This window comes from Coffea arabica, chromosome 3c (assembly GCF_036785885.1).
Source record: "Coffea arabica cultivar ET-39 chromosome 3c, Coffea Arabica ET-39 HiFi, whole genome shotgun sequence".
NCBI classification, from domain to species: Eukaryota; Viridiplantae; Streptophyta; class Magnoliopsida; order Gentianales; family Rubiaceae; genus Coffea; species Coffea arabica.
Genome location: NC_092314.1, coordinates 3,432,335 through 3,443,849, shown reverse-complemented (window position 1 = coordinate 3,443,849; position 11,515 = coordinate 3,432,335). Strand labels below are relative to the sequence as shown.

Sequence of the window (11,515 nt, the reverse complement as noted above, 5' to 3'; positions counted from 1 at the left end):
GGGTCTTCACTTGCGCCGCTCATATACTCTTGCTTCTGCTCCGTCTTTCTTCCTTTCTTCTCCGATTCTTTCTCCCTTTCTCCTTTCTTTGTCTTTCACTTCTTCTCTTTCTTCTTTAATTGAACATTAAATAACAGTGCAAGACAAAACAAAGGTCACACGTTGGGCTTCTTCTTATCTTACAAGTTAAAGGGTATCTCCAGAGCTTCTCTTCCCTTCCATTTTTCTTTTCTTTGTTCCTTTCTTTGGGAAGAAAATAAGATTCGGGATTTTCTCTCCCAGAAATGTCAAAATGTTTTTCCTCCTCTTAGTTTCTCTTCATCTCTCCAGTCTTTTTCTACACCGCCATCTACCCATTCTTTCTTCCTCTCATCAGTTGAATCATGAGTACGCTGGATCATCCACCATTATAAAAGCAATATATATATATATATATATGGAGATCATTTTTCCCTTTTAAACTTTTCTTCATCTCCTTCTCAGAAATTGTCATCTTTATCGGTGATTTTTGTGGGTTTTTTTTTTCCTAATACTCGATTGTACTTTCTATGGTGCTGTAGGTGAAAAGGTTGAATATTTACATGGACTACAGATTCAAGGTAAGTGTCTTCCACGACTTTTCCTTATCTTTAAAATCCAGATTCAAGCAAATTTTTTTTCTCGTATGCTTTTACTCTCATCTCTAAGATTTTTTTTTTCTGTTTTTTCGTATTGCTTTAAGAAGGAATAATTTGACTTCCCTATAATGTATTGTGCTCTTTATGATGTTTTGGTGAAACAATTTTTTGTTTTCGTTTTGGGTTTTTTGCTGTTGCTGTAATTTAGGGATTTTTTTTTTTATGGAGAGCAGTGAAGGAGGGGATGATAATGTTCTGGACGGTTTAGCAAGTCAAAAAAGGTTTGCATTTTTTCATACCCTTTTCTAAATAATCAAGAACATTATTATTGTACTTTTTTGGATTGAAATATCTTATATTTCACAACATTTTGCCGAAGGATTAATAGGGAATGGCTTTGGAAATATGCTTTGAACAATCAATTGTATGCATGTAGAAAATTACTCCAGTTCTTTTGTTTGATTTGAAAAACGAGGTAGTGTATTTTTTGGTGATACAGGAAGTTTTCTGAAGCAAGACTTATCACTTGAGATATGATAAGTGAATGGGTAATATAGTTGAAGTTTTGATGTTAGAAATCACATTGGAAATGGTGATACATTTGACCATAAACCTTTTACGAATAAGAAATTTTTTTGCTTTCACTGGACTAGAATGCACCTACTTTTACACTTTTTTTCTTCATTCCGCCAATTTTTTGTCTCCTATGTTTCAGAATTTTTTGTCTAAATGTTTTCTTTTAACCCGAAAAAGTAGAAATAGGCTTTTGTGTGTGCCTATAGGGGTTTAAAAAGTAAATGCACTTTTAGAGTTAAATAAAAATGAATGGTCCTTGACGATATGTTTTAATTTCCCTTTTTTTTGTGAAAAGATTTTTTTTCATTGTAACTTACTGTAACTTTCTGCTCTCTTTATCCTGTTATTGGTCTTTACAAAAGTGAAGGGTGAAAATTTGTGACGGCATCCTATTTCCTTTAGATCCAAAGTTATTTTCTTTTACTTGTTTTACTTGCTCCGTTTTTAATTGTTTTGAGTTCTCTGTTTGAGAATCATACATTGCCAGAACCTAAAGCTCAATTTCTTTTTTTGCAGAATTCAACTCAGACATGTTATTGCTTGTACATTTGCTGTTTGGCTTGTAGCTTTACTTGTTCCCTTTTTCTAGAGATATGTCTTGTTTTTGTTTTTTTAGTTTTTGTTTATTTGTCAACCTTATTGATAATTTACTTTTCTTTTTGTTTATCAACTCAGTAGTGGCAAGGAGAGTAAATTAAGTTGTTTTCCTAGGTAATTTGTAGTTTGCCTTTTGTTGGAACTTTATTTTGGTTGGCAATGTCAACCTAGCCAGTTAAAAAACGGCTTAAAAATTTGGGAATAATGTATGAAAAATTTGTATAGCAGATTCAAGGCTGTATGAATGTCTTGCTGATAAGAGCTGGTAGCTTGTGGCTTTCGGTAAAGCCAGGACTTCTGAAATTGCATGTCATATTTCCTTTGAAAGTCTCTCAATAAAATTTTAAAATATGGGGATCAAAAGGAATAGGAGGGGCAGGGATGAGGGGTAATAAACAAGGTTGTCTTCTAGAATACCTATGCTCTGATTTTCTACATTTTCTGCTTGCCCCTACACTGTGTAACAAGGTTGAAGTCTCTTGATGTCACTGCCTACAGAGTGTTGTAGGACATCAATAACTAGGTTGTTTCGACGATGGCGGGTAATGATCAAGGTTGTTTTCATGAATGCCTGTGCTGCTATACTTCATTGTGAATCTCTATTTCTTTTTGTTTTCCCCCTTTGTGCTTGTGTGTGTGTGTTGTAGGTAGGGGTGAGGAGTAGGTTTTGTTGTTCCATTTTTTAAGTAAATATACCTTCACCTGCTAGCTTGAACAACCACAAATCCTGCCATCAATTGCCAATTATAAGGACAAAACAGAAAAGCTACAATGTGGATTCTCTCTGTATAAAATACAATTCACTATTTTATGAATGCCATATGCTGGTAATGTGTTCCTACCCAGATTACATTGATTCAAACTCATTAAGTTTAACAAGTTTAGGGATTTATACATCACGAGGAACAACTTTTGTCATATGTAGGAAGACAAACTTATTTTGTATTGATGCTTAGTTGATTTGTGTTAAATGAATTGCTTATTGTAATGAATATGCTTGCAATATTATAAAGCCACATCTTGAAGTCTATTGATGTCCTACACTGTGTAGGCAGTGACCAATTGTTGTTGCTTAACAGGTCCCATAAGTTCGTATTTGCATAATTCTTGACATGTTTCTCTTTTTTGGGTGGCAAAGGAGGCTTCGTTCTTTATTCTGCAATCCATGATACTGATTCCGTTGAATGGAAGATTACCTGTTATGTTCTTCTTGATTAGTTCTCAGTCTTTTCCATGGATTTCATATTTCAGGATTTCCGTCAGCTTCTTGATGAAAAACTTGAACTATCATTGAAGTTGAGAGACTTAACTATTCACTAGGTACAAGAAGGATTTCAAGAATTCTTCAGAAAACTCAATGAGTGATTCCTTTTTCTTTCAGGCAAGAGTAAGTCAGGTAGCCAAGATCTAAGTTTGACGCAGGGAGTGCAAGGAGAAAAGGTCCTTCCTGGGATTGTTCTTCTGTTCGCTCAACTATCTCTTTTCATTGGGCGAAGTGCTATCCCAAGAATTACCGAGGTCACTTTCTGTTCTGTGTTTTTATTGTGTTTGTTTCTGCATTCTACTAGAGAATATGTAATCTCCATTAAATTCTGAAAACTTTCTAAAAAATCCTATCTTTAACGGTGTCAGGAAATAGCTTCTTCCTTTTCTTCTGGTCGTGCTCGGGGTTATGAGTATGGCCCTGCTTTCATCCCTGCAGTGATTTGTCGCACCTTCTGGGTAGCTGGGGAGAAGTGCTTGGACCATGTATGGATTTTTGGATCATCTTTTCCACTACTTGTTCTTGCTCAAAAACTTTCACTTACTATGTGCAAAATTGTTACATTTGTGTAGTGAAATTTGGAGGGCTATTAGCCTAGCTCGCTAGATTCGAGACTCAAAATCTATCTCATATTATTATTTCAAAGAAGCCAAATTTCTTGTTCTCATTCAAAACTTCAGTTTCTACATGCAAAAACTCTACTTTTCACATTTGTGTAGTGAATTTTGGAGGACTATTACCCTAGCTCACTAGATTATGGACACAATCAGATCCTTTGAGGCCATATCTTGCCTAAGAGAATGGAAGATGGAAGTGGAATCCTTGCTTGAAGTAAATATAAATTTTTGAATCTGATGTAAAAAGTAGCCATTGAGTACTTTATTTTTTTCTTTCAGTATGTAAGGTTAAGAGCTCAAAAGATATCAGTTATGTTGCGGACGAGGTTTACAACACCAAACTGGGTTTAAGGTTAGTTAATTCTGTAAAATTTTTGCAGCGAATAGTTCAAAATCTATTCCCTTCATAAGTTTAGCTAATGTTTTGAGCTTCTCCTTTTATGATAGCACAACGAGCCAAGAGAGGTTCATATGTTTGTTGATCTGCTGCTTCAAGAGGTAATTTCTTTCATTTTCTAACATGATCTTTCTGTTGTAAACTCTGATTCTTAACATATAAATGTTTTCTTAAGCTGTGATCAATTTCTGACCTCTTGCAATGTGCATATTTTGTATGAGAGAGAATTGAGAATATAAGATGTTGGAGCTGTCAGAGTGCGTGTGCGTGAGTGTGTGTTTAGCACAAAAGTTCAAGTTTGAGAAAGTTATTAACTTTCTTCATCTCATTCTTTCGTTGACATTTTGATAATCAAGGAACTTACTTTCTTCATTAATCTTGCTTTTAGTTCGAAGCCATAAGAGGCGAAGTAAAGCAGATTTTACCTCCAGAACTTAGCCGTAAACATCGTCGTACAGACAGTAACGGGAGCACCACCACTTCTCGCAGCAATCCTTTGAGAGACGACAGAATGAACCGGTCAAATACTCAAAGGGCCACGAGCCAGCTACTGGAATCCCATCTAGCAAAATTGTTTAAACAAAAAATGGAGATATTTATGAAAATTGAATTCACACAGGTTTGGTAGGAGTGCTTGTTGCTAGGTAATTTACATTATTCCCACCGGTAATATAGCTATTTTTTAGTTCTTTGTAATGATGATGATCCTTGAAGGACATCAAGGACATCAATAAATCAAATTTTCTGACTTTTTGATGGTTTATTAAAACGTTGCAAAGATTTTACTTTTTATAATTAATATTTTAATTTGAATAACAGGATGTTTCTGGGCAAGCCTGAAAATTACACCGCGCATCGTCGCGGTGTTCTCCTCCTAGTTGTATGTATAGCATCGATTGGCATCCACGGAACTAATTCTATACCCCATCCATTTGTGCAATTTCTAAAATCACATCGAGTTGGGCAATTCGACCGGCCAGGATTTAACATCCATTTAGTGGATCGATATTATTTATGTATAACCTAAGCACAAGTGTTTAGCAACAATCACGTATATTTGGATAAGAGATTATTTGAAAAAAAAATTTATTTAAAATAACACTATAACACTTTTATGGCGTAATGTATACAAGATGAAAAAATGTAGTTCAAAATTAATAATATTTTTTTTGGCAAATCGTGCTAACCAAACAGACCTTATGTTTGTATATTGTTCAGGAATATCTGACACATTTGAGAGACCCATTAAGTAGAATCATTATCAGAACAAAAGCCAGGGCTAAAAGCTCACAATAAAGAACAAAACAGTATGAAGAATTCTTATTTTTCAAAATGCAGCAAGATAGGAAGGCAAAAAGTCGGCGTAATCTTTACATACGCCATTGCCAGGGGGAAGTAACTTTGCTTTTGTTCATGCACCCATGCCCAATCCAGACAGACAAACAAGGCAACGTCCTTTGTTATGTGTGAACCAATTCAATTCCCAGACTGCTACTCCAGTGCCAACGTTGATGCATCATTAAGACTAATATTAATAGCTTCAGAAGGAAGTGACCTCCCTAAATAGAGAATTATGGAGCACTATCTGACCTGATCTGTCACCAAGAACTTCCTTTCTTTAAGTCAGGTACGTGCATAATCATACTCACTAAACTTGCGCCCATCTTTTGCTGCATCAATGTGAACTGAACATGATCGCGACTTCAGAATCACTGGTTCAAATTTAACAACCAACGGTTTCAGTTCTTCTGAAAGATAGAATCTCAACCAACCCTTATAGGAACTGTTACAATTATGGTTACGATTTTTGAATCTCCGATATGAATCCGATTAAAGTTTAAGTAATTGATTCCGATTTTGGTTTCATTTCTTTTAGTTATATTTAAGCATTTATTGTTATAAAATTGATTCTAAGAGAATATCACGTGCGAGGAGAAGGAAAATATGATGCAAATACTATTAAAAAAAATACCTCATTGTTAACTAGGTTGGATTAGTCTTGAACTTAGATTAGCTATGAAATATGGATTACTAATGAAATGAAATAGAACAATGAATTGTTAGTTTATCATTGGAGCTGCTTGTGTTGATTTTTTCTTGTGATAGTGAACTCTAAATTAGTCAGATAAGTTTAGGTAGCAAGTGTTTTTTTAGACGGTTTGAATGGATCTTAAACTACTAATTCCGATTCCGCTGCCTAGTGGGACTATTTGCTAAAGCAAACGAGTATTGAGAACTTGAGAAGACATGAAACAAGAATAGTGATACTAAAGAATCCCTGGCTAGTTTGTGGCAAACAAACACAACATAAATGGCTAACAACTTTAGAGCCAACCAACATTTTTCAAGTTGGATTAAAGACTCAATTACAATATTCTGTCTTCCTTCCCATCTTTTCATATTGTCACCTTTATTAGTCCACTGATGGAGTGATGATCATCATTAATGGTAATTAACATCCATCCACCAAATTACAATTAAAAGGTTAATTTGGCATTTGAAAATTGTGACTTACATCAAAATGTTTTTCAAAAGTCAATTGCATTACAGAAAAAAAATAATTTACCATAAAACTTTTTGCAAGGTATCAATAAACATTTCCATAGACCCTCTCATCTTGCAACACAAATTTGTCCCTACGAGTTAAAAACACCATATTCCTAGATGATCTTTGGGACGTATCTGATAAGACACCTAACGGTATAGGAACACTTAAATATTATGTTCTTTCTTTGGAAAATCTAATTAAGACGTGTGGATTATGGATAATCAAATCTAATGGTTTATGGCGAAACATCTATATATGCACAATCATCTACTGGAATATCTAAATCCAATCAACAGATAAAATCACAATACAAACAATGTACCAGAGTTTGGATTGCATTTTTTTGTAGAAAAATTACTGTAGCGATATCAATATATATGAGATAAAAAGGTTATAGGAAATGTGTTCACGAAAAAACGTAGCAATTTTTTGGTGAAAAATGGCTGTCCAAACACCCACTAAGTATTTTCCCAGTCTCACCGGACACTCCAGCTTCCCTTCTTTTTAGCTACATGAATTGTGATCATGTAAAGAAATTACTGAAGCATACAAGTTTTTAACATTGTTCAACACGGCAACGTTCAGCTTAAAGACCTCCCTACAAGTACTATTCCCAGAAGCAGTGCAATACAGCCAAGAAGGAATCCAAAAGCAGATATGAAACATAGTGTTGCAATAAATTACAGAAGCTAAACAAATTGTTGCAATAAATTACTGAAGCTCCAAGATTGTCAGATTTCTGGAAGAATTCCAATGCTGAATAAATAACTTCATAACCTTCACAAGTTAAATGCCTTAATCCATACACCAGCTGAACTGTGAGTTTGCTTTTCCACAAAAGTATTGCATCCCAAGTAAGTCGGGATCAGCGACCACCAAACAGATTTAGGTTGAGGGAGGCTTTTACGGTGGATTAGAACCCAGAAAACCAAGCTGATCGGTTAACAAATCCAAATCTTCTAGATCTTCTCCTTCACCACCACGCAAACCTATGTCATTTTCAATGCCCTCATGAATCAATCCATCCCAAAATCCATCATCAAATGAGTCGTCATCCTTTCCAACATACTCTTCCTCCAAATTCATCGGAGGTGGAGTTGGCTCTTGCATGTTTATTGCAAGTGTGTTCAGCTCAAAATCTGTAAGTCCAGTCAGGTCATGACCATAATCCTGACATTCTAGTTTGACATAATCGTTAACTTCTTCCCCTTCTTGACCAAATTCTCCTACACCAACACTAAAGCTAGGACCTTTATCGATTGGCCTCCTCCTTTTGTTGCCAATTGCTTCCTCAAGTTCTTTCCTTTTGTCCTTCTGTTGGACTAACTGCTCAAGGATTCTAGGATTCTGAATTGCTCTAGCCAAGAATGTCATCATCTGCTGCTGTTTATTCTCAGTTCCTCGTAGTCTTTGCTCCATTGTTTTAAGGTAGGCTTTAGTATTCTGTTGTTGCTGTCTAAGCCTTACTAGTTCCAGCATTAGCACCTGCTTGTCACGCCTCAACCGATCAACTTCAACATCTAATCCAAACCTTCCCACTTCAAGACAAGACTCTAAATTTGGGTTGGAAGATTGTAGATGGGGAGGTGTCTTTCTTCGCCTAACATTTCTCAAAAGATGCCTTTGCCCCCTTAAGAACCCTTCATTAGCAAACTCCCATTTTTCTGCATCAACCTTTCTAAAACCCTGCACAATCGAAAGTACTACCAGTCTTTCACATTATATAACCATAGGGAAACATGTACCTGTCGTTACAGTACTTTGAGAACCATATAAGAAATAAAGGCCATAAACTTAATTTAATATCTTGGGATTATTGTACAGAAAACCAAATAAAATTTGAAGCGTTACTCAATGACAATATTTACATGTTACAAATGAAGAGTGATTAGTAGAACATGTTACTTATGATTTCCGCATATAATTTAGCCTACTACTACTACTCCTTAAAGCCATTGCGCAAACAAAAGGAATACATTGAGGAAGATTGCAAGCATTAAAAGGTGAAACTATTAGAGGTGCAATTTATACCACAAATCTTGAAATTGAAGCCCAAGATTACAGCATTTCAAACTAAGATGCCTAATGAACACGAATAAATAAGGGAAGTAAATAAAATATCTTGAGCAAATCTATGTATCTAACTTCATAATTTAAGAACACATTGTAGACAAGTCAAAAATGAGAGAAAATCCTTCAGCTTGTAATTAAGAGAAGACTCACATAAGTGTTGAGCTGCCTGACAAAGCTTGAGAAATTGTTATGCTTGAAGTACCTAGGAAGAAGGTTCATAGCAAATGTCTGTGGATCCCAAACAATAAAACTGTTGTTACCTTTACTCCAACAGACAATATGATCGGTGCTTGGATCATCCACAAGGTCATAAGTCTTAGTGAGAAATGGTGGAGGACCAGACTCGCGAAGCCCCTCCATTGGCTGAGGAGTGGCCGAAGAAAAAGTCTCATCTGAATACCATGAACTAGATCCAGCAGGAAACTCCTCCTTCACTGATGAACCTAAAGGATTCATACCTGGATTCCACTGACCAGACCAAAAAAGGAAACCCTTTCTGGGATTAGCTAACGACACCAAAACATACCAGGGTCAGCCTTGTTTTTAACTATAGATGGATGGTTTGGTAGATTTGACTTGAGAGCAGTAGTTGAAGCAAGTCACAAACAAATACTACCCCTAAACAGTAACTACTTGGTAATACGATGTTCCTTTTCAAGGGCAGAGATCTTTAGCTGTTTTCCTAATACTGAGCTCCTCCTCCTCAAGAGAGAAGGAAGAAAAGAAAATGAAAAATAGTAGTAGCAAGAAAGAAGAAAAAAGAATATTAAAGAGAGAAAATGGGTTTTGGAAGATAATTTACGTGCAAGTTAAGGAGAAGATTGGGAGGTTAACTGCAAATCAAGGAGGCAACAATGAGGAAGTCCAAGAGAGTTGGAGAAGACAAGCTTTGGAGACCATGCTTCAACGGAAGCAAAGAAACGGGGTGGAGGAAAACAATAGGGTAGAAGACGTGAATGCTGGGTGCAAAGTTTTATTTCATTGTCATAGGGCTGATATAAAGAAGGGTCCTTTCATCTTATTAGGTCATTATTGGTTCATAGTAGCAGTTACTATTAGGAATAAAAGAAAGGTCATTTTATTTTATTGCTTTTTAGCACTATTCACCACTTTTGTTAGCTTTGGACGGGTGGAAAGTCTACATGATGCATAAACAAGAATAAAATGGTGTTGAGATATTTTCAAGTCCCCACACCTCCCAGTGCCCTTTCTTCTTTTGGGAGGGCCTTGGACTTTTACAAGTTTGACTGGTAAATCCATTGCTGCTGCTACTCTTTTGTTTAAGGAAAGTTTTTCTGTACGTGTTTCCACGTGTTGGAGGGGAATCGTCCTTCCAATATACCAAATCAGAGTACAGAATTGCATATTATGAATAAGACACGAGAATTGCATATGAAAAGACACGTTTTTAACCTAAATTTTCCCCAATCCAATCTCGTTGGCCAAATGACCACGGCCACCGGTTCAGATCTGATTAGCAATTCAGCTTTAGAAATGTAGAAGAAGTTGATAGTTTATCCTGTGAGTTGTACATGTGTTGCAATGTGGTATCCTCGAAACGAAAACTTCCCTTTCTTTTGTGCCCTTTGTATTGGGGATCATTATTATAATTGAACGAGCATTCTCATTTCCGTGAAAAGATTTGATTACAATTCTTTTTTCCTCAACATTCAACAATCAAATCTGCCCTCCAAGAGAAGCATTATCAATTACTTGTTTCTATCTTAAATATCAGTAAGAATTTATACATGACAGATTTCCATACAACTAACATAATTCACAATTCAATATATACACTATCACGATTAGATAAATTATATAACTTTTGAGTTTTAAATTTAAATTTTATACATGTATCATATATCTAATAATGATAATGCATATATTAACAATATATATAAAATTAATCCTAAACTAAAACCTTCATGATAAATTTCGTGAATTATTTAGCAAAGCCCTTATGAGTTGGTCCACCAATGTGCTTCTATGGCATTACAACAAGTGTTGGAGTAAAATAATATTAAAAGGAATTCGCTAAATGTCTAGAACTTACACGAAAGACGGAGATAGAGACATGGCAGGTAATGGAGTAGAATCCCGACATCTCGTTTCTTCCCCCTCTTTTGTGCAATTTAATTTTCAAATGGGACCAGAATGCAACTGTTTTTTTTTTATTAACAAAAAAGGGAATTCGATTGTTTATAATTCATAGTATAAACTGTAAACAACAATGACGGGAAAGAAAATAATATGATTGTAGAGCAGGAATAAATTAGATATTATTGGGTCGGGAATGGGAAAAAAAAAGGGGCAAGCAACAAAAGATGGAAAACCAAGGGTCCGGTGGGATGGGAGGCAAGAGTTCGAACCATGACTCCAATCAATTTGTCACATTTGTGATTCTTCAAAAAAAAAAATATCTAGGTCAGGAAAGGGAAAAAAAATGAGCAAGCAACAAAAGATGGAAAACCAAGGGTTCGGTGAGGTAGGAGGCAAGGATTCGAACCATGCCTCTAACCAATTGCCACGTGCAGTTCTTCAAAAAAAAAAAATTTCAAACGGGTGCATAGCATATCCGTTTGATTCGATGATGGTTCTGTCCCCATCGATGTCCCGTAAATTCAGTTGTGCCTCCCCCTCTAGTTAGATTATGATAGAGTAAGAATAGAAATGATGATTGACAAAAAAAAAAAAAAAGATGGAAAATGAGTCAAGCAATGTTAAAATAGTCCTCACCTACTAAATACGCGGACTTCAGTTAAGTAAGCAGCAGTACTTCGTACGCTGAAAAAAGTAAGGTCGGTTAGTTTGGTCATATTGCCAACA

At 35.6% G+C, this 11,515-nt stretch overlaps 1 protein-coding gene and 1 long non-coding RNA gene across 4 annotated transcripts; one reads left to right on the top strand and one right to left on the bottom strand.

Annotated features, from left to right (window-relative positions):
* LOC113735174 (uncharacterized) lies at window positions 1–4,863 on the top strand. Of its 3 annotated transcripts, XR_011841453.1 has the most exons (10): window positions 1–193; window positions 561–599; window positions 851–898; window positions 1,710–1,735; window positions 3,042–3,085; window positions 3,172–3,308; window positions 3,423–3,539; window positions 3,951–4,023; window positions 4,119–4,169; window positions 4,457–4,863. It is a non-coding gene; the product is annotated as an uncharacterized lncRNA (long non-coding RNA). The 3 variants fall into 3 exon arrangements; XR_011841452.1 differs by lacking the exon at window positions 1,710–1,735; XR_003459526.2 differs by lacking the exons at window positions 1,710–1,735; window positions 3,042–3,085 and having other exon boundaries at window positions 2–193.
* A 2,289-nt stretch (window positions 4,864–7,152) lies between these two features.
* Window positions 7,153–10,353, bottom strand: LOC113733736 (heat stress transcription factor A-6b-like). The gene is made up of 2 exons (XM_027259923.2): window positions 8,840–10,353; window positions 7,153–8,302 (listed from the first exon to the last, which is right to left on the bottom strand). The coding sequence occupies exons 1-2, from the start codon at window positions 9,143–9,145 to the stop codon at window positions 7,520–7,522; spliced, it is 1,089 nt and encodes a 362-aa protein (XP_027115724.1). The 5' UTR covers window positions 9,146–10,353; the 3' UTR covers window positions 7,153–7,519.
* Window positions 10,354–11,515: the final 1,162 nt, after the last annotated feature.

Bases quoted from the DNA above. Each gene is read 5' to 3' on its own strand.
- LOC113733736 (XM_027259923.2), bottom strand. From the start codon at position 9,145: ATGAATCCTTTAGGTTCATCAGTGAAGGAGGAGTTTCCTGCTGGATCT. The intron at 8,303-8,839 runs GTGAGTCTTCTC...TCGATTGTGCAG, and splicing joins TCAGGCAGCTCAACACTTAT to GGTTTTAGAAAGGTTGATGC.